At 36.6% G+C, this 27,030-nt stretch overlaps 1 protein-coding gene across 8 annotated transcripts in view; it reads left to right on the top strand.

The window, feature by feature from the left end:
- SLC36A4 (solute carrier family 36 member 4) overlaps positions 1-27,030 on the top strand; it is a 108,094-nt gene that overhangs the window by 63,469 nt on the left and 17,595 nt on the right. For 2 of the 8 annotated variants that reach the window (XR_008730881.1, XR_008730880.1), the window contains exons 11-12: positions 26,359-26,568; positions 26,818-26,918. The exons of 3 other annotated variants lie outside the window; for them this stretch is intronic. Coding sequence is in view for 3 of the 5 variants with exons in the window: in XM_055701950.1 (XP_055557925.1) it covers positions 26,359-26,459 (101 nt within the window). In the remaining 2 variants the exon portion in view is untranslated. Of the gene's footprint in view, positions 1-425; positions 1,716-26,358; positions 26,570-26,817; positions 26,919-27,030 lie in introns of those variants that run through there. 3 more of the 8 variants (XM_055701950.1, XM_055701952.1, XM_055701951.1) reach the window with 3 other exon arrangements.

Below are 27,030 nucleotides of genomic sequence, written 5' to 3'. Positions count from 1 at the left end.
TGGGAAAGGAAGAAAAGTATGGGCTTTATGATTGAGGCAAAAATTAGAATTTTTTTTAAGATTTGGAATAAATAAGAGAATTTTAGAATAATTTAAAATAACAGCAATGTTTTTGTCATAAAATTTGCTTGCTTTTTCTTTTTCAGGCATTTGTTTTATTATTTAAAAAAAAAAAAAAAGGAGCTTAAGAATAGATAGTGTAATAATGCCTTTATATACTCTGAAATAGTCTTATTCCAGGGCACTAATTATTTCCTAGTGTACAGACCTTATTATTTGCCACAGTTTAGTGTTTGCATTAAATATATATTTTACAACTCTGCAGCAATTCTTGTTGAAAAGCATTATGGTATTTTAATTGAAAATTGGATTAAAGTAGAGCCTTTTTTTTGTTTGTGTTGTTAAATTTATGGTTCCTTTTACAGGCTCCTTTACAAAATTTATTCACTTATTGTGAAGCGGAAGTTGAAGATTCATGATACCATTCACACTGTAAACCTACGTGGCACTCTGTGCTCTGAAGACTTTAGGTGACACATTGCATAAGTTGCAAAGTGCTATGTGGCTTAAGAATGAGTCATCTAGTTTAGCATGCAGAAGTCTTTGTCTGGACCTCTACACCTGCAGTGGTCATCCTAGCTAGACGCCTTGTAAGCAAGAGAGAGAAACAGGTGCTGGTAAGGGCACAATTTATCTGACCTGTTTTACATATTTTCTTCTGGATGAGTTGAACTGGGCCAAAGGAGTGCTTGTTGCCTTCTTAGGGCTATTTGAAAGAGTATAGGTCAGAAATATATCTAGTGTTTGGTATGATGAAACATTCTCAGGAAGAGTGAGAAGTGATGCTGAATGATGCTCGGTTGCCTGTAATTCAATCCCGCCTTTCCTTTATAACAATAATTGTAAAACTAATGAAACCTGCTTTTATTTTTGGTTCCACTTTGTATTTTCAATCTGTATGCGTACAAATATAATGAAATGTCAATATGAAAATTCTTTGTCCAAATAACAAAAAAATATATGTATCATCTAACTCATGGAAAGTGAACTTTGTAATATGTTCATGACTTTGTAGCGCTCTGTTATTTTGGCGCATTATATTTCTATGCATGAACTAGCTTAGAGAAGGTCATTTATGGGGTGCTTTTCTTAAATGCCATACACAAATCCATGATTTTGTGTCATGCTTATTGAGTGGAGCGGTTATTTTTGCGTGTACACCTTATGCATTTTACATCTATGCAGTGGTTCATAGACTTGGAATTTCTGTAAGATCCAAAGATTCCTAAAGGGGAAGTAAAGGAGGAGGCAGCTGGAAAACTGTCCCTTTTTCCTAGTACCCAGTTAAGAGGAAATAGATAATGTTGCTTGGCATTGTTAAATGGCATAGGTCTTCCTTCCTCCGTTTTGATACACACCATCACAGAGTTGAAAAGGTATACTGTGTTAATGGGAATACCAAAAGTAGTAGGATGCCTTGCTGTGCTTACTTGGTTTATCTGAGCTGAATAGTATGAATATTCATCTGTACTTTTTTCACTTGATAAAATTGCAGTGTAGAAGTATTGATAAGGAGCAACACTAATTTACAGTTAGAGAAAGTCTAAGGGAGCTGTAGCACAAGTGATACCCCATTCAGTTTTTAATCTTTTTCAACATCATGTTCAAGGATTCAGTAGTTTGTTCTTTCCTGTTGCATCCTGTAATTGTCTTCCTTTCTCTATTTTTTTATTTCTCTCTTTTTTTTTAATCTCTCTTTTTTCCTTTTCTTTTTTTTTTTTTTTTTTTTTTTAACCTGAAACTTTTCTTTGATCTGACTTGCACTGTGACCCCCAGAACTTTGTCCTGGTACAACCAGAAGAGCTGTGTTCTAGAATTTAGGACATGGAGGGAGGAAAAGGAATATCTTTACATTTTGATGATACCCAAGTCAAATGAACAGCTTACTGCTTACAAATGTAGTGTATCTTCTCTTATCTCTGTTTTTCTTTATCTTACTGTCGTATGTAATCCCATATTTCTCATGCTGGCTCTGGCATTCATCAGAGAAGAGCAGACTGGGTTCACTAATCAGCACAAACCCCCATGTTCTGTGTTTAACTGTTTGTGTATTTTTCAGTTCAGCAAGTGATGGAATATATTGTGTTTTGACTTACAGTAATTGCTTATTGATAAAGCTGTTCTGTAACACAGAAAAATAAAATTTCTGTGTCTTGTTCTTCGAAGTCAAATTGTGTTTTTATTTCACATGGGCTTTTCTGGTAAGGTTACCTAGAATGTAGTTCTTCCTTCAGTAAAAAAAAATCTTTTAAAAAGTTACTGTCTGATAAACTAGTAACTTATTAGCAACACGTTTTTTGGGGTAAAACAAAGCATATGTAACTGATAATCATACAATATCAGGCTGTCCCTTTTTAATTATAAGCTTGAAAATTGCAGTAGGCTACTTTTGAAGTTCTGTATATTCCACATTGTTTCAGCTGAACGCCCTACCTACTGAGACTCCGTGTTCTCAGAGGGCAGTTTTGCCAAGATACCTGAGTACAGAAGACATATGGGATGCTTTGCTTCTGCATTAAGGTTGGGCTGCCTTAATTTGCATACTGTTTTGGCTAATTTTTGGGGCAATGTTTCAGACATACTCTAGTAAGAGGGCTTAAATGAAAAGGACATCAGAAGTATGTCTATGCTGTGCTAAAAATTGCTGTTTAGTATCAAAGACACTTTTCTAGCAAAGAAATATGTAGACAAATTTTCAGATTACAGCAGAATTGATGTGTGATGACTTCTGTTCACCCCAGTCCTGACTGGCTGAGGAAAAAGCCTGTGTACATTTACTCACCTTCCTTGATGGATGGGGCTTTATGGTTGTTCTCTACTGCTGCCAATAAGGAGTTGCAGTAAGACTAAAATTGTTCTTTTGATTTTTTGTTGTTGTTGTTATCTTCAGAAGCTTTGTCCTCCAGCTGAATCTCATAAGGTGTCTGTCATGCTTATGTTGGTATACAGTATGTTCTGTAATTGCAGATAATGACATTGCTAACCATAGGGGAAGAGTTCTGTTACCATGTCCCATAGAATGTAAAAAAAAGAGAAGAACATCAGTTTGGGATATGAGGCTAGAAAAGTACATATTGCTGCTTTTTATTTCTGTGTTCTCTTAGAGCGAGTAAGTTTTAAAATTCCCTTAGGTAGTCTCCTATTTTCATCTTGGTAATTGTCCAGATTACCAAGTAGCTTTACCAGATTTCAGACCAGTTCTATAAAAGTAATGAATCTTTTTTTATTTATGAATTTATGAATGAATTTAAAGAAATTAAATTACTTCAGTTAGCATGAGTAGCATGGCTGTGTAGTTGTTTTTACAGAGCATGGTTCCTAAAGAGAATCAGTGAAAGATGGCAAACAGATTTCTGCAGTTTGAATCAAAAAATTGTAGCCTTTCAGGACAGAGGTATCCTCTTGTCTTCTCGCAAGTGCTAAGATACATTATAATGCATGTTATGTAAGTGTAGGGTTTGAAGCAGGTCAGGGAATTGTACAAATTACCATTTTGGCTATAGCTCTTGGGCATTGTGAGACCTTTGGTATTCAGAATCAATTCTCCATGACTACCACGACCACCAATGTGATTGTTGAGTAAGACAATCTTGAATCATTATCTTGAACAGTGTGTGCATCACAGTTCTTTTAATTGGTTGTTGGTATTTTTAGACTCTGTTTTATTTCCTTTGAATAAATTTCCTAAATAAAAGAAAAAATAAATTTCCTTTATTTCCTGTGGAAACAATGAAGTGATTTGTCTAAGCATAGTAAAGAGGAGTACACACATTTATTCAGCTCTGAAATGGCTGAAAATTTGTTATGATCTGTGCAGTAGTTCTGTCTTGGTTTCCTCTGGTCTATTCTAGCTCAACAGACTCTGGCCAGATAATTAAGTCTTTCAAGGACAAGGAAAGTATACAGACACGAGGGAGCTGAATTTCAAGAATCTCTTCCATTAGAAGCAGTATGGATGTATTGTTTCTAAGGAAACATAAGGAAAAATAATTCCTTACCAGTGAAAAGTTCCATATCAAATAAATGTCACTACTAAATATAATCCAATACCTGTTTGAAATGAGAGTTGAATTACTGTGCTGTGCCTATTTTTTGCCTTGAATTATTCCAGCTGTTTAGTGTCCTTTCAGTGGCACAGTGTGCACATGCATTATCGGACCACTTGACAAGCAGTTACTTGCAGTAATGTTGCATTTGTATAACGTAAAAGAGAAGGTTTATGTCTAGATCCATAAATACTTGTGTTTCAGTTTTGAGAGGCTAAGTCAATATTTCAGTATTTTCAATATATATTCAATATTTTCTTTTAAAAGTAACATTTCTGTTTGTTCTTTTGTTCTTTTTTTCTTAAACTGAAAATTTTGTAAGCTTGTAAGTGTGAGTGATGTGCCAGGATAATTAAGAGACTCTTTCCCAGTTTTGTTCTACTTAACGTACAGGTATTATGTTTAGGCACATTAGTAGCTTATAAAAATAAGGGAAAAGTAGAAGGATGTACCAAATGCCAAGGTTGTTTTGTATTGTAAAGAAGAATCCAGGACAGAAAAACTGCTAAGTGATTTCTTCCTGTAGAATCACTTGCCCCAGCTCTAATGTGTTACTTATATTTTGGCTTTATTGCCTTCACTCTGTGAAACAGTTTAATAAAAATTAATTAAAAGTATTCAAGGAATCTGTGTCTAATCAAATAAGATATTTAGCTACAAACATTGACTGATTAGTTTAAAACATAATTTCTGCTACTGGAGACTATTTGGTTCGAAGTCAGGTTTCTGAAGGAATTAGGCGTATACAATTGTGCTATCAATGTACCCCCCAAAAGTAGCTTTTAAAATTATGAAATAATAGAAGGATTTAAGATTGGAAGGGACCCTTGAAAGTCATCTAGTCTAACCTTGTGCTCAAAGTTAGCCTAAACTCAACTTTTTCAACCACTTCTGAAAGGAGGCTGGTGGTCTGAATAATGATTGAATTAACACAAATCTTTCATAAAACCTAAGTATGAGAACCAGGCGTTTCCACAGCTGGAAAGATGGGTAGATGGGTAGAGTTTAATGTTGTGTATTCTGTTCAGCATTAGATGTTTAGCCTGAATGCTCAACTCTGCCTGCTGGTAAAGTATAATGCTGTTGGGAGGGCAGTAGGGACATGTGGAAGAGAAATTGTGGGAGGCAATTTCCAGGAGAAAGTTGAGTGGCAACACTAGCAGAATCTCCTTTGAGGAAAACACTGAGACAGCACATTTCATTTTGGGTTACTCAGGCATATATGGAAAACTCAGCCTGTACGTTGCAAGGAATGGCTATGCATTGTTTTCAGGAGGCCTGTTGAAGGCGGCTGTAAGCGCGCTGCACTATATTATTAGACTCAACAACAGACAGTCCTATACTGCCTCCTATGCAAATATTTTCATGAAACAGATTAATTTCAATATCAAGTAAACCAATGAGAAACTTACAGTTGAACAAAAACATCTTAACAAGGGAAAGTGTTTCATAGGGTTAAATAACTTGTTTTATCCAAAGATCAAAGCATGGTAAATTTGGCTTCTGAAGCAGGCTTATCCCTGCTGGGGGGAAGGAGGGTGGGAAAGGGGGGAGATAGGGACGTTTTTTCTCTGGGTAGGTCTTATTTATGTGATTGATTATACCATGTTCTGAATCGTGGTAATTGAACAGATCTAGCTTGTGCCTCAATAACAGAAATACTGCGTGTAGGCCACTTACTGGAGGCTGCCATTTCTGAGAACAGAGAAGAGTGGGGTCTCTGCATCTTTTTGCCTTCGTAATGCTTTTGTGAGTGTGGCAGATGAGGAGCGCTAGCTAAATCTGCAGAGCTAGTCATTACGTTTTTGGTTACTCTTCCATCTTTACAGTCTGTTGGCACTCCTTTTAGTAGGAGTGCATCTTAGCTGAGAGTTACTAGACCTATTTTTAATAGTTATATCCTATGTTTTTTTTAAATATATATAACAAAATAAATACACAGAATGAAAGTCACGCTTTGTGATAGCTTAACCAGCATATGTATGTGTATATATATGTACGCACTATACTGTATGGATTGTGCTAGGTATTCAGATATTTGTTCTCCCATTGGCAACTTTCAGTCCTTTTGTTGTGTTTTGTTTGGTGGGTAAGTTCTCACATACTGTCTCACATATCTGATGCATGTGTGCAACACTTGTGCTTATAGGAAATAAAAACAACCTTAAACTCACAACGGGAGGATGGTGTGTAATGCTCTAGTTCGGTTCTCATGACCCCCAATTTACATATACTATATGTGTTTACATCAAAATTAGTTGTGTTGGCTCCCTCTACTGTGAAGTAAGTTTTAAACCATGTGGTCGGTGGAGTGTAAGGGGTTGAAGAATTTCATATTTGGTTAGGTGACTTGTACCTAAAATTTAATTTACAATGTTGACGTGGTCTTTACCTAATATAACGGAGTCTACACAAGTAGCTTGTCTGTAGGCATCTAGATTTAGGTGAGAATAATTCAATCCTATTTTTTTATATTTGTATAGATTTTTTCTATGGTAAGAGGTGAACTGGTTTCTTTAATATTCTTGTTTTCCTCTGTTAACTTTATTTACCCAAGAGCCCTGAAGGAACTTAGTACTAAGATGCAGAACTGTGTGTGAACTAATACTATAAAGAGCCTTTGTACCATAGGACTGACAGGCTGTCAATATAATTTTGGCATATTTAAAAAAAGGTCTAGTGGGGATGGAGATGATTATCAGACTTCGTGGGCAGTAGAATACCACGCCAGTGGTAAAGAACTGTTGAAGGAGCTTGCAAAGCTGAGAAGTTTGCAAATAGCTGGCAGATGAAATTCATTTTAGATAAATTGTTAGGTAACACATAAAGGGGGAAGTAATCTGAATTGTGTTTAGAATAGTGCTGGGCTTAGAAGAACCCACTAAAACTTGGGAAGGGATCTTGCAGTCATTGTCAAGATGTTTCTGAAGCCATTAGCTCAGTGTCCACTGGCAGCAAAAAGGCCAATGAAATTGTCAGAGAAGGAGACACAGGATATAACTTTGCTGCCATATAAAACTTGGCTTCCCGTGGCTTTAAGTGTCAGTGCAGTTCTGGTCTCTATTTTGACAAGAATGTACTGGGGTAAGAGAGAGTATATCCAGAAAAGCAAGTATTCTCTGACTTCAGCCCAGATTTAGCTCCTGGAGATTCAGTGTCTTATTAATACATGCTGGTAAATATATATTTCAAAGCCATTCCTTGGCAAAAAAAAAAAAAAAAAAAAAAAAAAAAAGAAAAAGAAAAAGAAAAAAGAATCTGATAGTTCAGTGCAAAAATAAGTAATACAGTAGCTATTTTTTCACATTACTGTTACAGTTTCTTTGGTGATTAGCAGAAGGATCAGAAGATAATTTATCATTTTCATTTACTTTCTGAAATAAAAGGGAACAGAGAAATTATGGCTAGATTTTTTATAACATACTACTTCAGCTCTGTCACTTGGAATAGCTACACTTTGCAAATGAGAAGATTCTAGAAAAACTGATCTGTATTCAGCATAATTCATATAAGGCTGATTTTCTGTGTTGTGTTACCTGAATCTCTTTTTATGCTTCAGAGAGAACTGGAGAAGGAGTTTCTATTTAGGATATAATTACTATTTGCTATTCCAAAACAGGACATTTTGAAAGGGGTTAGCTTTTCTGTGAGGCTGCCTGGGGGTTATGTACAACTCTAGTTATCCTACGAGCTGAGAATCAAAACAATTTTCTCTAATGATATCACAGTGAAAACAATTGGAAAATACAGTATGTAGTAGTTGTTTTGTTGCATATATTCAGATATATGTGTCTCTTTCTCATTCAGGCTACAAAACATGAGGGAGAGAAAATTTATGGAACAGACTAACCACTCATGTATAAAGCCAGGTTCATGGATTCTGTCACACAGCAGTAGAGTGTAGATGAGCATTTCTTACACTACAGGCTATAGTCTTTAGTGTATAGGCTAAGACTTTAATTCTGCAATAACAGCTGGTATCAAAATCATACGTAATGGCTAATATATTAACCTTTTCCCCTAATTGGTATGCTTGCATAGCAGCATTTCATGCACTAAAATACCAAGGCAGTTTCTGTGTTTCTCTTCCACTAAGTGTCTTTCTCCTACCTTCAGACCACTTTTCCTTGATCCACTTAAAATCTGTAGTATTTTTATTAATAAATGTCAACCAAACTGCTTGCTGAGATACCAATAATATTTTTATCTGATACTGAAGAGTTTAAGATGGTGCATGTATTGATATATATGTGTGTGTGTGTGTAAAAGAGGGGAAACAGATAATAGGGAGCAAAGACATCTGACACATATTTGGAGTCATGAAAAAACCTAACATGTCATTTTAGTTTCATCATTGTTATCTAAAGGAATACAAATAGCTTTTCCGTTCTTCAACAAAAAGCACTTTGTGATATCTCTCTCTCCTTTCACAAATTCATTGTCCTTAGAAATGGTACAACATTAATGGATATTGGACAGTGGGTACTGGAAAAGATAGCTATTGTAAGTTAAAGAAAAAAATTTAAGCAGAGTAAAATACTAGCACAAATAAGTTAATATTGTTTATTAATAACTGGGGGGTTGTACCCTTTGAAAGATGTGGCCAGAGTTGGTGTGTATGTTAATCTGTAAAGTGTGATGAAGGACAAAGCATGTGCCATTATAAACGGTAATTGATGTATGAATGGACTAGATGTTTTATGCACAGAGAAAAACATGTATCCCTGTCAGTAAAGACTTTTGATCTCAATAGAAAACAAACAAAATCAGGCAAGAAAACAAATGATTAAGTGACTACCTGAGAATTGGTCATTGAAGGCCAGAATTTGTCTGTATAGCATAAGCAGAGTCAGTTTATTGAGAAATTCCTGGCTGCAGTGATGATGATGCCAGAAGTACTTTGAGGAAAATGGGTTAAGAAGTATATGTTCTGCTGCTTAAGTCTTCACAGAGCACAGTTCAGCTGCATGCCAGTGCCTAGTGACAGAGCTTCTGCAAAGGTGGTCTATGAGGTTACAGTGAAATTGTAAAATTTACTTTAAAAAATCTGCCAATAACACAGTCCTGATACCAGGAGTCTCTCCTCCTAGGCAGACAGGCTCATGAGAAAAATGTGTCCCTTGGTGGTGGTGATTCCTTGGTTGAACCAGGAATCATTGAAAATCCTGATACTGTGCTTGTTGTGTATGAACTTCAAATAACTCTGAAATTAGAGGACCCTGAAGAGACTTTACAGAAGCTCACGGCTGACGGTATAACCAAAGAAGGACAGTGCATATTTTCAAGAGTTGGGTAATGCACATGAGGTGTCAATAATTCCTTCAAGAATCACTTAACTCTTCTTTAAGTGCGAAAGAGTAACTCCTGCATGGAGCTACTTAACATTAGGAAAGTATTATCTGTGTTTGATGCAATTCACTGGACTACAGAAAACGAAAAGGTAGGGAAGATCTACTGTTACTGTTCTTTTCTGCATGAAAACACCTGCTCTTTTAAAAAAAGCTGTTATACTGTTGTTGTCCTCTCCTTGCAACTCACTTGTGCTGTGATCTCCAGTGTTGCCCAGGCTATTAAATATTTCATCTGGCTACTAGCATGTATTGAGAGGGTTTGGAAGAGATTGTGCTTGTATGTCCTTTCAAGGTCTCTTATTACCAATTTCTATTTTTTCTTTTGCCTTTCTTTTTGTGGTCAGAAGGTTAATTTGTTTGAAATTCCTCCACCACACAACAGTTTAAAATCCTTTTTCATTTCTTGCGTGTGCATGAAACCATGGAAAATTTGGAGTTTCACGTAAGTGGTTACCTAATTACAGTTTCCTAATATATAAAAATACAATGTTTTCTAAAAAAATTCCACCATAAATAGTGTTGAAATAAAAAAGTGTGGGAAAAAGTAATTTTGAAGGAGACTGTTTTAATATTTATAGGTGTTTTACTTGCAGAAATATTGGGACTGAATCATTGGTAATAAGTACATGTTTTGAGAACATGGGAATTTATAGAAACAAACATAATTTTCAACTTCTGTATCTAAGTAATTCTTTCATATTTAGTAGCTGTAAGTTCATAAAGCTAAACTTAACTCTTTTTGCTTTTCTCCATTTTTGGTAGAAGTCCTTCTGTGTTGATTTACTTTTATATTGGGGTATTTTTGCACAGAGGGTACTATTTAAATTTTGGAGCAAAGGAATTGTTTTGATTGGAGTGATAATCTCTTGTTTATAGACTAATGTGAACTTTTTGAGGTTGATGATTTCATTATGTGGTTAGTTATTTCTTGAACTCTAAGGTTGCACCAGAATCTTGGGACTTGTTTACAGTGAAAAAACAATGAATTACTTAAAATGTAAATTAGTTTGACCTTGAATTGATATAGAACATACAGTGAAGTGGTTTACTACAGGTTGTAATGTAGAACTGCGTTTCTTATGACATAATAGCTTTTTTTAAATAATGAAACTGGGTAATTGAGTATATAATTGTAGTTCCCTTAATTTTATAATTCCATAGCCTTTTCAGATGATTACACTTTGGTCTTGATCACAACTGTTTTAATCAGTGTAGAGCTGTAATGGAGGAAGCTATAATGCAAAAGAGCAAGATTTTGGAAAAATGCTGGTGATTTTTTTGCTTTCTAATAGTGGGTTCTGGTATTGACTGCAGCACTGCTACAGAGCAGGTGATTTATTTGCCTGACCTCTGACTCAGTGAGAAGAGAGATGATGGTAAAGATTAAAACAGGCTGTTGGGGGTTTGGGAATTTCTGGAGCTCAGGTAGGGAAGGAATGTTTTATGATGAAAGGTTATGCACAGAGAAGTGGGGGCAGATGGTTGAATGGCAGGAAAAAGATGGAAAACTTCATTCTTTCCTAGAGACTTGTTGCCTCCAGGAGTGGGGAAGTGTTGATGGTGCTGGGAATATTTCTTTCTGGTCCAAGGAACTCTTTTCCCTTGTAATCTACTGCTGTTCACACAGGGAGAGACCAAAGCAGTTCAATGTAACTGTTAGTGTTGTATATGCTAATCTGTTCAATGCATGAACTGATTATCTCAGATGTATTAAGCCTCTTTATTTACAAGTTCAAATCTTGGTTGTTCTGAGCAAAAAAAATTTATTTTTTTTTTGCTTCTACATTCCAAAATTTAGTTGCATTTTTTGCTATGTTTATGTAGAAATTGAGACAAATTGCATAAGTCTACTTCAATATTGTGCTTATGCTTTTGGGGACAAACAAATTTGGACCTTACATTTTGCAATTGGTTGCCTCATTTAAAAGTGTAGGCTTCAGGGTCTGAGCTTTCCTTGAGTTGAAAACAAACATTCTGCAGTAGTGTAAATGATGGTTAAACCTCTGTGATCAGCAGTTGCTCTTTTAAAATAACTAGATTTACAGGTACAGGCAGTAGCTTCTTACCCTTCGAAGAAACAGCAGAGGATTTAAAACTAAGCAATCGTTTTCCTTGTAATAGGCATTTGAACTGATTTTTCAACTGCTCGTGTTGGGAATATGACTTTGTGTACTAGAATTCCTTTCCGAAGTGTGTAATGCAGAGATTAGTATAAGGAACCTTTTTTTTTTTTTTTTTTTTCTCCCAGCTTTCTACGATTTTGCACATTTCTTTCAGGCCTTATGCTATCAGAGCCATTCCAGGTTGATCATAGGATATGTATGTATAGTGGTTTTCAGCTTCTGTTTAGAAATGTCAAGTGGTATAGCAGTGTTGTACTAAAACCACTCTATATACTTAGAGTTAAAAGAAAATGCACTAGGACCAGGGCACAAGTCTTGTTTGACTCGTTTATGGTCCTCAACAGTACTGTGTGCATCCCTGGCTTTTTAGTGCTGGGCTTCACTCTCTCCTAAAGTTTGTCTGTAAGTGGCTTGCTTCTACTACAAGAGAGGACACATGAAAATGTGGTTTAAAAATGATAAAAAGATCAATTATTTGACAAAAAAGTCTATTTCAGTATCAAATACAGAGTTCTCTTAAAGATGGTGCCTTCACAATACAGAGGTGAAGACAGCAAAATCATTCAAAACCGGGCTCATTGCATGCTGCTGGCAGTGGCAGAGTTGCTGCAGCATCTGAATTAAGTCTTGTTTACTTACCCTGTGTTTATACTGAAATGCTATATAATGGAATAGCAGTCATGTCTTACGGATTGAGTTGCAGCTATCTTTCAGTTTCCATTTCTTTCCAGTGAACTTCATGTATGAGAAAGATGAAAACTATAATGTAGTTATAAGATTTTTCTGTTCCGTAAATGTGGATGCTTATCAGTAGATAGTAAAATAGCATAAATGAAAGTTTTACTTAGTAGTTTAGCGAAAATAATCTTCCTAGCTATTGGTGCAATCCCAAGCCTGTGAACTGAACAAAGGGTTTGGAACTGAACCTTCATGTGTGGTTTTTATAGATCCTGAGGCATAAGGTGGGTGAATAAATCTGGGAGCTGTAGCAGTTCCCAGGGGAGGAATGGGAAAAGATGAATCCTTATTTTAGAGAGGAGAAAGATATTAATTGTTATGGAGGGACAAAAGTCTTAGTGTGTCTGAGGTGGTATGTTAGAAAGAAAAATATGTAACAGCTACTGTCAAGTACAGGTGTGGAATCGGACTAGTACCAATGGCAAAATGCTGTTGATCTGAATTAAATTATCTGAAGTTTATTCTGAAACTTGCTATTTTAGCTTTGTGAAACCAACATACATTGTATTAAGACTGAAGTTCTGTAATCAGTAGTATCTTCTTTATTGTGATACAATAGCAGAGCACATGATGATACATACAGTTGCCTCAAGTCTCCATTAGAAATTATTCCTAAATTTCATTCTTTTTTACACTCAAAATTTTGCTATGGACTAAGAACACATTGTACACAGGTGCAAGGATTTCTTAATTGTCTAATATTTTAAGAATATAATTAAAATACAATGCATTTGTTATTAGTTCAGTTATAATGATATTAATGCTCATAGTCCAAATGAATTACTACAGAAAAGTTATATACAATGTGAAGTTGCTATACACAATGTAGGGTTACTCAGTAGGTACACGAGTTGCTAGATTGTTAACATACCTTGTAGTTACAGATCTAAGCTGGAACAAGTTAGGCAAAAAAAAAAAAAAAGTTGACTGCTTGATGGCTGGAGAATTGCTCTCACAGTTAAAACAAGCTAAAGTCAGCTCAGGCTAATATAGGTCCAGACAAGTCCAGTCACCCTGTGCTGTTAGGTGTGCACAAAGCCTGTGGAGTTTTTCTGGTTGTAGCAAAATTGTATTTAATGGCTTACATGTTTAATTAAATTGTATTTTAAAATATTGTTATGGATGCTAACCAATTGCATGCAAAACTGTTGGAAAAAGGTTGCTTTAAATGTATCAGAGATTTTAAAGGCTGAATATTTCTGTTTATCCACAACACAATTCTGTACCATCTTTCCGTAGCAACAGAATCTTTGCTTAGATGAGAAACCTTCACTTCATCATTTCCTGACTTGTAAAATGTTCTCCTATGTTCTCATACTACAATATTCAGTTGGGATATGATATATTCATGGAAGAACTGAACATTACATTCTACTGTTGGAAACCAGATGTTGGTTTTGAAGCTTCATGAATGTTAAATCTCATTCATTTTTTTTAATGTGGAAAAACAGTTATTTCTGTTTTCCCTGTTCTACATCAATAGCATCTTTCACTTGTAAAGTAGCAAAGCTAGTTTGTTGGGGTTTTTGTTAGAGGTGGTTTATGGGCTTTTTTTTGGTGTTGGGTTGAGGGTTTTTTTGTGTAGAGGAGATGTAAAACATGGTACTTACACTGTCTTCATTGTGCCTTGTCTGCTTTGTAGGGGATGGCCACTGAGCTGGTGGTGCAGATACATACTGCAAAAAAGTAGATGTTCCTTTCTTACCATCTGAGGTTCCTGCAACCTACTTATTTGTCCAAGCACTCTCAAGAGATATCCTAATTATTATGTACTTTGGAATTCTAGCTAATCGGTGCCATTTAGCACACAGGACTCATTACATGTACTCTGGTTTTGCTTGCTGTGCGGTAGATCCCCCCTTTTCCTGTTGCTAGTTGAACGGTTCAGACTGTAGAAACAAAGGGACACACTTAGATCATTTACAAAGAATTTCTGTATTGAGATTATTAGACACAGGGTGTCTAGGTTAGTATAAACCATGGATTTTTATGTTGTTAATAAAGCTGGTACGTACATTACAACCATGTAAGTTTTTAAAGTCTGTATGTTATATTCCTTTCACTCAGTTTGTTTTAGAAGTATACAAAAATCAGAGTAGAGAAATAGGCAGCCTGTTAAATGTTCGTTAGCTATCATACTACACTGAAAAAGGTAAATGCTTATGTTACTGAGTTAATGCAAGTACTTCCTGTGCTTTTCAGTTCATGCTTTATGAAGTTAACCTTTCTTCTCTCTTACTTTGGGTTCACTGTTACCATTTAAATTACTTGTGCCCTTCTAATCTGTCTGCGCAACTCTATATACTTCATATGGTCAAGTTATTTTTATTCTAAGCCAACACTTTTCTTTGCTTTTGAAAATACTGATCTTCCAAGTGTTCGTGTATGTCTATGTTATTTTATGCCCCTTTCCAGGCCCTATTTCCAACAAGGGGGGAAAAGGAAAAAGCTGGAAAAAACCTGAGATGTATAGCATTTATATACAAGTGGTTCCATTATACAATTAAATGACAAAATAATCTTCTACAACATGAAAACAAATACAGAATCGCACAGCATTGGAGGCAGGAAGGCACCCTTGGAAACTGCCAGCCCTGGTCTTCTGCTCAGAGCAGGGCCAGCAAAAACAGGCTGCTCCAGGCTGTGTCCAGGCAGATTTTGAATACCTCCAAGGATGGAGACTGTGCAGCCCCTCTGGCTGACCAGTTCTAGTGTTTGACCCTCACAGGGAAGATGTTTTTTCTCCTCTCCAAAAAGAAATCATTTTATTTCAGTTTGTGCCTACTGCCTCGCATCCTGTTGCAGGGCAGCACCACTGTGAAGACGCTGACTCAGTATTCTTTACTTCCTCCCATCAGCTGTGTGTACGTATTGGCAAGATCCTCCTGAGACATCTCCAGGCTGAACAGTCCCTGCTCTCTCAGCCTCTCCTCTCATGAAAAATGCTCCAATCCCTTATTCATCTTTGTGGCCCTTTGTCAAACACATAGCAGTATGTTTGTATACTGTGCAAATGTATGTCCTTTGGATCTAAAAATACCATTTTAAAATGCATTTAAGTATTTTAAAAGCAATTTTTCTTCAGATTTCAGATCTGCTTGTTCTCCAAGCTACTGCAGCACTTTGAAAACTCAGCCTAATGCTCTGAGGCATTTAAAATAGAGAATGTTTAAGAAGATAGGATCACAAGGGTAAAACTCACATTTACACTTATGAGCACCCATATGAGTTTTAGTTGAAAAAGGAGTAATATTTCCTGTATAAGACTGTGAACCACAACCCAGTGGAACAATGGATGTATAAATAAACATATAACCCCTTAGAAAATTACACCTTGATTAGGGAGGTCTGGTACCTGACATGTAGCCAGTTCCTAAAACTCCTTTTCCATTATAACAGAGAACTTACCATCTACACATTTTTTTTTTTTATATTTATGGCCTGCCAAATACTAAGTATTCAACACGGTAGAATGCGTCTAAATTCTTTATATTTCTGTATTTATTGTCTAGGTTTATAAGGTGGACAATATTTTAAGGAATGAAAGCCTACAAGTAATACAGTCTAAATCTAGAAATTTCCCTGATGTGTCTGAAGTGCTGAGCCACCCAACAAATTTAACTGAAGAAAAGTGGTAGTTGTTTGGTGGTTGGCATTTCTGACATCCAGCAGATGTTCGAATAGGGATTTCATAGTATAGTTCCTGATATCTGTCAGAGAGGAAGGAGGAAATGTCTTTCCTTATTCTTTTTAGTTTTGTTTTGTTATTACTGTGAGATTATCCAGCAAATTTGGAACATGTCCCCCTAGCCAAGAAGACATGTAATCCTTCGGCTTTGTAGTCATTTGAAAATGTTTTTAAAATCAATACATGCACTGAGCAGCAGAGGTGATAAAAGGACATAGCTCTTGTACATTGGTTGTAGCTGTTGGAATCATGTCTGTCATGTTTTACAAATACTTGTAGTTTCTGAGTACTTCTAGCAGTGAAGAGTGGCTGTCTGTACCTTCCTGTGCCATTAAGCAGGACCTGAAACTCCATCGTCCTGCCCTGCTCTAGGCTGCTCTTTCTCCCAGCCTGTTGAAGAGTATAGGGCTTTCCCCTTTCCCATAGCATTTTTCTTCTCTAACTGCTGGTTCCTGTTGTCTTGAGACCTAGATAGGCAAAAATTGTTCCTACAGCTGTACTCGTTAGTTCTTGTTTATGTAGGCAATGGGAATGGTGTTGCAGGAATGAACTGGGAATCTCTTTACTACCAAAAAAATTTATAGCCTCCTGAGGAGTTGCCTGTTACCATTCAGGAAAGACTCAAAATTGCAGACTTCAAAACTTTTCAAAATGGGCTGTTTTGGTCTGTGGTAGAACTGCATAATGTTTTATCTTATGCTTTTTTTTTCCTGAGTCACACAGATCTACCCTAGCTAGTTTAAATCACAAGACCACACTCATTTGGCTTGATGCTAGACACCTACCTCTCATGCTAAAATCAGGAGCGTCAGTGCTGTCAAATTCCCATGGGAGGTTATGAATGCAACTTCAAATCCTAGAGGGGCTGGCTTCTGCTTTGAGGGCTGTGGTAGGTCATAGGTACTCAGGCAAAGTAGCGGGTGTAGCAAAAAGTTTGAGAAACAGGTAATAATTAGTGAACTACATGACTGCAGGCAGAAAAAATACACAATCATTTCATTTTAAAAATACATCTAAAACATTACCAAGGTTTTTTTCTCTATATAAGCATATCTCATGTTGAAATATCTGATGATGAGGCAGATAGTGTGTATAGGTGCTTCTTGATGGTGATTCAATCTTCCAAATTCAGCCCAATTAAAACTCTGTACAGGAATGTACTATCAGGCATGTGAAAACTTTTTTTTCCTTTCATTTTATGCTTGTTTTTATATATTATGTGACTAGATCTTAATGTGCTCCACTTTTCATTGCATGGAGAGTCAATTCTGCTATTTTCTTTTTTTTTAGTGAAGTGAATGTTCCCATTTTAATTCCTCTAACAGTTACTGTTTTGGTTTTTTTAAGTGGTCCTGAGAAAAATGCAAGAGAATTGTCTTGCTAAAGTGGTATATGTTGGAATGCCTCAGTCACCGGTCACAGAGTTCTCCGTAATTATTTCTGCAATAATGTGGTGAAATTATTTTCCAAAGGCATTTCCAATGTGTACAATTGATGTGGGTGTTTCACGTGCAGGCATCGTGTCTGTAGGGCGCCTTGCAAACATTAGTTAGGTAAACATTGCTCTTACAGTAGATAAGTATTTGTAAAATGCTATTGGGCTTGCAGGTTTGACTGCCTTCAGAAAACAGTAACACTTGAAACATATAATGATGTTGATTACTCGGTTACCACAAACTTGTCCTAAAATGTCATGCTGTACTAAGCCACTCGTTTTGCATCCACATTCATGCATATCTGAAATTAACATTTGGTTTAAATAGAGCAATGGTATAATGAAAATACCTGTGATTATATACTGTGAATATGTCTAGAGGAAAAAAATAAGTGTGATATATGAACTCTCTGTAAAGGAAACAATTTGTTGCAGCCAAGGAAGTAAAATAGCTTACAGCACATTGTTTAAAAGTTAGAACAAAACTTGGCACAAATATCTAGCGCAGTGATGATTTACATGACATTGTTCAATTTGTAAGAACGTGTAGAAGAAGGGGAAGCAGAGAAGCAAGATGTTTAACAATGCTGGAACCGAGCTGTATTGTGAGCGTCAGGAGCAGAATGGATTATCAAGGGGAGCGCAGTTATCTGGGGAGAGATTTTTCAGCATTTTTCTATATCTGGGGAGAGATTTTTCAGCATTTTTCTAAAACTGTTCGCTTCAAAACCTTGTTCTTTACATGGCATTGTAAAATTTCATAGTAGTGTGATTTTTAATGTCATGAAATCTTCATTGCTATCACCTATACCATGCACAAGTTCTTATTAAAGAGTATTTGTGAGATGTTTCATTGCGCTCAAGTTAGAAATGATTATGCAGCAAGACATGTATTATGTACATTACAGCCGTGGCATCATTGCTGCATTTTTTAAATTCAGGCTTCTTAAACCAATGAATGAAGTGGAAAATCTTCCTCAGGAATTTCTTACTGATAATTAATAATGATTCTTAAGCATATCTACTTCAACTGATAAAGAAGGACACCTGTGACATTGAAGAAATGATGTCCAGTTCTTTTCTGCACAAAAAGAAACATCCACATATGAAACAAAATAATAAAACCAAAATAATTTTTGTACCGTCTCCATCTTCAGAGGAGCAAAGAAAACTGATTCTGTGAAGTTTTGTGAGTTGGTAGACAAAAGGAGCATATAAAGGGATGAAAGAAACAGGTGATGCATATCTACACTAGTCCTTGCTAATATAAATGTTATTGAACGCAGAGACGCTTCTTGGGTGGTTTTTGTAGAAGAAAATAATGAAAAACAGAGATAGATTCAGTATACTTCACATCCAGCACATTACTATTGAGGAAAAAAACCCCACAAATAACCAAACAACAAAAGAATTGTGACATCCTAAGGGAACAGATGTGTATCATTTCCATATTAATTATCACTGCATTGATTTAAATCAAGTTCTTCAGGAGGCTTCCATTTACATTGGAAAATATTGTGGGAACTTCATTCCTCTCATACCCGGAGCAGCAGAGAATCCCTGATTGCCCTTAGCACTGGCTTCTCAAGGTACTCATGGAAGGCAAAACCTATTGGAAATACCTGGTGGGCCTGGTGAAGGATTTTTGTGCATTTCTGGTGCTGATCACTTGGAAATCCTGTGGGACAAAGTGTGTTGGGGAGTAGGATTTAGCGGTTTTAGTTTTTAAATGTGCTTAAAGAAAGTGTACCTGTGGCTTTTAGAAATGGAATACAACTATGGTATTTACTTGATTGACCTTAAAACACTGTGTAATGCCTTGGCTGCCATTTGTGATAGCTAGATTAAGAAAATAGAAGAAAAGAAAGAAACTGGCTGCTTGAAGGGGCAGTCCCTGTCCGTAGTTAGCAGTAACTCTTGACTCTTCCTGGAGGAAAGCAGAGAATCATCATGCATCATGGATAACATTTTTCAATCTGAAGGGCTGTTTTGAGGCACAATTGGCCATTCCTTCTAGGCTTCAGGTCTTAATTTTGTTTGATCAACTGTCAGGATTTCCGTGAGTCGGTTGCAGAATTATCACGCCTAAGGGAAAGCTTAAGGCTGTTGTAGAATCAGAAACCTTCGCTACTACTCTGACCTCAGCTGGAGAAACTGGAGGAGTTTCAGTGATACACCTAGCCTTGTGGAGCACTTGATGGTTTGTGTAATATGTAGCTTTAATGAATTGTGTTGCATTGACAGGTTGCCAGATAATTGCAGTAGAAGGTGATAAATAGATTGCTACCTTAATCCGGTTTAGAAAAAGCGCTCACAAATATTGGTTGAAACATTTGAAGTAGTGACTTAGAGCAAGTGAAGCACAAGTTTGTGGCATGTTTTTTTTAAAGGCTGTAAGTGAGGTTGAGTTTCTCCCTGCTGTTTACCTGTGCTGCTTTAATTGAATGGCTTTACCATTCCAGTTAAAACAAACTACATGGAAATTCTGCATTTAAATTGTGCCCATGAAATAAGTACTGTTAAGCTTTATGAGGCTGATGAGGAAGTTATTTAAAGGTAGTGTGAGCAGAAAACACCTGAGTGTGATGATGGGGTCTGTCAGTGTAGGTGCTTACTTAAGTTGAAGATGGGGTACGTGATTTTAGTTTTTTGTTGAAACAGAGAAGAGAGGAAAGGAAAAATGTGTTAAATAGGGGGTTCTTATGTTTTAATCAAATCAAACAACTAGAAAATCAACATTTACCACAATAAAACTTAGGAATTTTTTTTCTTGTTACTGGTGTTGTGCAGCCTTTTTTCTGTTGATTAAATACATTTGTGTGGGTGATACCAAACATTCATAGGTTATATGTTTTTCGTATGTCCATGATGGCATGAGTGATGAAAAATTGAATGGATTTCTATCTGGAAAAGTTGCCATTATTTTTTAAAAGTCAAGCATATTCAAGTCAAGCATCAATAAGTCAAGCAGCATGCACTTTTGTGTTCAAGTCTGATCTCCAGTTGTGATATCTTGTACAATTCCTCGGCCTTGCTACGAAGCTTTGACATCAAGAAACCATAAAATCAAGGTTGTCTGTACAGTCTTAACCCTTCCTATTATCTAAAGAGCATACAACATTTTGTATCTGTGTTGTGGTTTAACCCCAGCCGGTAATTAAGCACCACACAGCTGCTGGCTCACACCCCCCTCACCCTGAGGGATGGGGAGGAGAGTTGGAAAGGAATGTAAAACTCAGGGGTTGAGATAAGAACAATTTAATAATTGATACAGAATAAAAATGGAAGACCGATAATAACAGTGATGGCAATAACAGTTACAATGAAAAGGCGAAGGGAAGGAATAAAATCCAGAGGGAACAGAAGGAAGGAGCACATGGTGCAGAACACAACTGCTCACCGCCCACTGACCGATGCCCAGCCAGTCCCTGGGCGATGATCCACCTGCCCTGGCCACCCCCCAGGTATATATACCAGGCATGATCCCCGTGGTATGGAATGCCTCTTTGGCTCGTTCGCGTCAGCTGTCCTTGCTGTGTCCCCTCCCAGTTCCTTGCGCCCCTCCAGCCTTTTTGCTGGCAAAGCCTGAGGAACTGGAAAGTCCCATCAAAGCCAAAACCCAGCCCCGCACTAGCTCCTGAGAAGATCATTAACTCCATCCCAGACTAAACCAATATAGAAATATATACGTTTGTATAATTCATACCCATTATTTATGCCTACATACTCTTCAGGTTGCCAAAGATTTGGGAAAAGCATTTATATTAGAAATCTAAAGTAAGAACTCCTACTCATAAATAGGTCACTAGGGCAGTGAAAACAACAGCACTAACTCTTCTATATTATGCTTGTCAAGACCGGAGCCTTAAAAATACATCTGTATAATAAGGATGCAGAATATAGTCCTTGCTTTATTTTGAGCTCCTACAGTTTAGAGTGTCTTTGTCTTTCCCTGGTACAGCTAATGTAGGGAGGACTTTTGTCTCCTAAGACTGTATTTAGCATTTATTGAAATATCTTTCATTGAACAGGATGGATACCTTAGCCCAAATCAAAGTCACAGATATCTGAGTAAGATCTGTATTCTTTTCAAGCAAAGGCTTAAGAGCCAAAATAAATAGTCTGTCAAGCTTTATTTTTCACTTCCTTTCCAACTCCGTCTGGCTTTTAGCCATTGAATTTTTGAAACATCCTCCACAAAATCTAACTGTATTTCTACATTTTCTGTTCTCCTAGCACAGACTAATCTGATCAGTTTTTAAATCATTCCCATGCCTGCTTTTCCTTCTGATCTGCATCTTAATAAACTCTGTTGTTCCAATTTTCACCATCTCTACTTTGGCATTCAAGTGTCGACTTCATTTATGCTGAACAAGATGCTGAAGTTCCTTCACTTCTTGGCAGCCAAAGATTCAACCCTGTAGAACTGGGAAAATATAACTTAAACATTGATCTCCAAAAGTATTCCAGGTCTAAAAATTTCAAGTATTAAAGCACTTAGATTTGAGAAAGTTTAGATGCTTATGAGACAGGTGTTTTTTTCAGGTGTTTTCCTGTTGCTATCCTAGGATATTGCAAATCCCTGAGGATTTATTTTTGTTCTTCAAGTCACGCTGCTCTGTGTCTGATACTTAGGTTAAATGCTGCCATTAAGACACTTGTCTTGAATTATTCTTGGCTAATATATGTAAATAATTTTAAATTTCTGCTCATCGGTAAGAAGCAATTTATGATCTGATGAGGTGCCAAAGTGGTATTTAGCTTTGACTGTCTGGAAACACTCTGATGTTCACATATACACAGCCGATATTTTAGTGCAATGTGCCATTAAGATTGATTTCAGTAGTTTTGTCTTACGCTGCTGCAGGTGATCAGGCTGTGAGGAAAGCAGGCAGTGTATTTAGATGCCATGGTGTAGAGATAGAATACTGGGAAGATTTCATATTGAATATTTTTGAGGACCCGTGTTTGAAAATTTGGCCACAGCAAATCTGGGGGATGAAATTATGTTGCATTGATTTCAGTTAGTCTTTCTGCAGTTAGTTCGGTATCCGTCAGTGGCAACTGTGAAGCAGAAAATCAAACTTCTTGGGCTTTACATTGGTAGCATGTGTGGGGTTTTTTTCCTGTCTTTAGCATGGTAGAATCTTGAATAATGGCCAGAACTTGCAAGTTCTACTGTACTGTGTTTTTACAAAGAGGTTTTCTAAATACAAAAAAATAAAACTATTTTTACAAAGTGTTCCTGTGCCAACACTTCTGATGTAACAAGTGTGCTTATTTGGATAGTGTTTGATTGTCACCATTCTGCAGCTGCTACGTCACACAGTGCATAGTTAAGGCATAACTCAGCAGTGCTACGATACTGATTACAGCTTGTCAGGCACTTCAGGCTGCTCCTCTGTACTTAACTGAAGTAGGTATTTTCTAAAAGTATGAGCCTCCAGCAACACCACTAAATTTCAGAAGTTTCTATTTTATACCATATTAAGCTATAGTATTATACAGGAAAGGATTTTCTTTAAATTGATTTTTGTTGTCTCGAATGGAGAAATGAAGTTGCTTTGGATGCTTTTCAATGTAATTTCTGACAATTTTCATTTTTAGTGTAGTATTTTGTGGGCAGTTGAACAATAAGGTAGAGTAGACTACTTTTTTATCTAGAGGAGACTACCTTTTTATCTCTGACACTATAATACAAGTCTAACAAAACATAAAGACGTTTAGCATTAAAGTAGGCAGCTATTTTTGTCCTGATGTGCAACTACTGCGTCTTATATTTAGCTTTTCGTTTGATTATAGATTCTACAGGGCGGGGACTTACATACAGTAAGTATAAAGCAGCTTGTAAAAAATAGCATGATGCTGCATCAGTTTTATTCTATGGTAGGATTAAAAAGAAAATTAACTCCTCCTTGCAGCCTTTCCATGTTTGTTGATATCTGTTTACAAGAAAATTGTGCTGATGTCAAAAGTGACATTCTTGTGCACCTGAAGGCATGAGAGATTGTTCTGTAAGGAAACAGCTGTATGAAATACAATTGATCATGGTTTTATATGGCATTTAGAACAGTGAGCTCCTGCCATAGTGATACTATAGGTGTCCATATATTAAATCATCACAGTGTCTTACCTTATTGCATTCATCATCACTCTAATAATTTCTTTTGTTGAGAATCATTACTTTCTCTTTTGTTTCACTTCTTTCCATCTCCATTTCTTTCACTGCAGCTAATTCAGGGCTTCCAGAAAAGCATTACTATTGCAAGGATCTGAATCAGTCGGTGCACTGTTGTTTTCAACTACTCACGCTGGTGCAGCTTTGTAACTGTTTGACATTCAGTCCCTTGAAGTGAGAGCAACAAGTTTGCCAGTAGTAAAAGCGGTGTCTGCTCAGATCAAAAAGTGAAATATGTTTCTTTACCAACATTGAGAAAATGTGAGCAGAAAGCCATTTAAACTGCGGTAGAACTGCATGATACAGCACTTGACAGGCTGTGTGCACCATCTTGCCGCTTCTGCAACTCCTCCTCAGGTGGTTTCTCCTCTCTGCTTCTTTTGATTGCGTATTTCCTAGGGAGGAAATTAAACCATGCCTTTTTATCACATTTCCTTACATTTTCTTTGAAAATGTATGCTGATTTGTCAAAGACGTTTTTAAAATGTAATTTATTAACTTCCTTCAGAAGGAAAGTTAGAACAAAAGTTGTTTTATTTTATTTAGTAAAATCAGTAATAAGATTACAAGAAAATCTGGAATTTATTTACTTCCTCTTGACATCATAGAGACAAAGGATTGTAGATGGAATAATGCAGCCCATAAGTAATTAAGTCTCTTTTTTGCCAAAATGTCTTTGACAGTGAGTTGTGTTCCATTCCTTAGTTGTGTGTTGCTTCATATATTTTTAAATTGCAGGCAGAGATTTGTCGTAATTTCAGTTTCTTACATCAGCCAACAAAGACACTGTTGCCCACCTCTTAACTTGAGCGGGTGTACCTCCCTTTGGAAATTAGGCTGCTATGTCAGAAGCCTAGTGCAACTTTTCTGTCTTATTGAAACTGTAAGGCACTGATGATTTTGTCTCTAAAAATGGGCGTTTTCTCTACATTTCCTGTTGGAAAGTTGTAATTTTATTTGCAGCGTGACAACTGAGAATAAGATGCCAAATCAACGTGAATAAGCAGCTAATGGGGATTTCTGTTGAGATTCCTGCATGGGACCGCAGCCCTTTTTATTAAAAAAAACTCATAGCTTTCGAATAGTTGTGTGCCCCGTTAGTCCTTTTATTAAAGCCTGGGCCATTAGGTCGCAGCTTGTCAACAAATTGGTGGACTGCAGGGTTTCTGCAGACCATCTACTGATTTTTTTAAGCGCTTGAGTAAGAACCTCTTCTCATCCCTTCTGAAATGCTTTGTGCATGAAAGCCACTCTTCATCTTGGTGATGAAGAACAGGAAAAACTCTTCTGAAGGATGACTGGCATATTGTCCTTTAGGGAAAGAACTGCTGAACTCCTTGCTTGGGCCAGGAAAAAAGCATAAATATGGCCCCGTAGTAATAGAACTTCTAGCATGATCTGTTGGCCTGAACTGGCATATATAATACGGGGGTGTCTCAAACTCTATTACTTTTGTTTATGTAGAAAAATAAACAGAAGCTTCTGGGAGTAAGTTCTGTAAAGGTTGTCCACAGTTACTGTTGTCAGTTATGTAGCTCGGGTTCCAAATTGGACTTGGTTATCATTTGTCACTCGACAGAGGGATTCTAATCTTCCAAACTTTCCTATTTTCTCCAATTACGTCAGCTAGTCTAATTAAAAATACTGCTTTTACCGCAGTTAACTTTATTTTAAGGAATATCTGGCTGCAAGTATGAACACTTATGAGTCAGGAAAGTCAAAAGCTAATGGCTTAAAAACCATGACGTTTTATTTCTGTTTTATCTGATTTTGTTCATTCTTAGTAGATTTTTTTCTTAAAACCTCAAGTTCTTATTTTTATCTCTTGCTATAAATGACTTCTTTGCATTCCTGACTCTAGACATTACACCAGAAGTAATCAGTGTTATGCTTTACTACATTTCTTAGACTAACATGCAGTCTTAAACTGAAGACAAGAGGGAAATACTGTATTATAAAGTGTTTTCTAGATAAGTCTGGCCTTGACTTCTTGCAGTCGGTTTTATTTGTTATCAGTTGTAATTAGTTTACAGAACTCTTCTGTGCCCAGTTCCCCCTTTCCTAGTCTCAGTTGTGTTGTGCACATAAATAACACAACTTTTTCTGTCCTGACTTTACATGTACATCTCCAGTGAGTGTAGTAGCCCTTTCACCATAGTATTACTAGTGCTTGCTCCTGAGTTACTTGCTCAGTTTAACCTGTAGGTACTTCTCACAGTTGCTGCTCTCCTGCACCATGTCACCTGTAGGTACTTCCCAGGCATGCTGCTCCCCTGCACTGTGTCACCTATAGGTACTTTGCAGGGTCACTACTCTCCTGCAGCACTTCACCTATAGGTACTTTGCAGGGTCATTGCTCTCCTATACCATGTCACCTATAGGTACTTCTCACAGTCGCTGCTCTTGGGCACCATGTAACATTCTGTAACTAGCACCAGCGCTGGGGATCTGAGGCTTCTGTTCTAGTTAAAAGTATAGTGGGTCTTAGCATTGAATAGATGCACTGTTCTAGAAACTTCAGAGTTTTCTAAAGACCAGGTGGGGAAAATCATACAGAATCTGTTGGTTTGTGATACTGGGGTGTTGTGGGTTTTTTAATCTACCAAAATTATAAGTAATTGTACAATGGTAAGTTGTCATTAATTAAAGAAAACATCTTAAACATTGTAGCAGAGGTTTAAGCCATTCTGAGCCTTTTTTTTCTTTTTTTTTTTTCTTTTTTTTTTTTTTGGTATTTAGCAGAGTTAACACAGCTCAGGAGGAAGTTGTGCGGAACTGGTTTTGGTATGGGAGTTAAACATAAAACAAAAGTCTTCAGTCTTCCGATGGAGAAGCTTTGAAGAAGATTTTTAAGGGGTAATATTTGAAGAAAATTAAACTAGCATGAATAAGGATAAAATCACCATAATATCAGAAAGGAAAAGCCAATAAAAGAACTGTTTTCTGAAGGTAAAGATATCACAGTTGCATTACAAATTACAACAGTAATCTTTTAGTAAAATCTCTTTGTCTTGGTGTATGAGCAGCCAGCTGAATTGATGGCTTTTATCATGGCTGAAGCTCTCCTTTAGGTTTTGTTTGGCTTTGCATTGTTACTGATTTTCAGTGTATCGCTGTTTTGTTGTCCTTTCAGTGGTAGGTTACAGCTTACATGTCAGAAATTCTTAAAAAAAATTTTACTTTTATGACTGAAAATAGATGTTCACAGAATGTGCCTGTCTCTTCATGGAAGCCAGTTTGCAGCAAAAGAACAAATGAGGCCCACGGAGATGAGTTCTCTGTTTTAGAGCGCTAAATAAGTAAGTCTACTTTTTTAAGCTGTCTCATTAAAGAAAACATAAATTTCTGGTGTTTCTATTTATTTATATTTCTCTGCATAGGAAATAATGAAGTCTGAAGAATTTACTCAGT

This window comes from Falco cherrug, chromosome 2, assembly GCF_023634085.1.
Source record: "Falco cherrug isolate bFalChe1 chromosome 2, bFalChe1.pri, whole genome shotgun sequence".
NCBI lineage: Eukaryota > Metazoa > Chordata > Aves > Falconiformes > Falconidae > Falco > Falco cherrug.
This window is presented reverse-complemented; position numbering and strand designations above follow the sequence as displayed.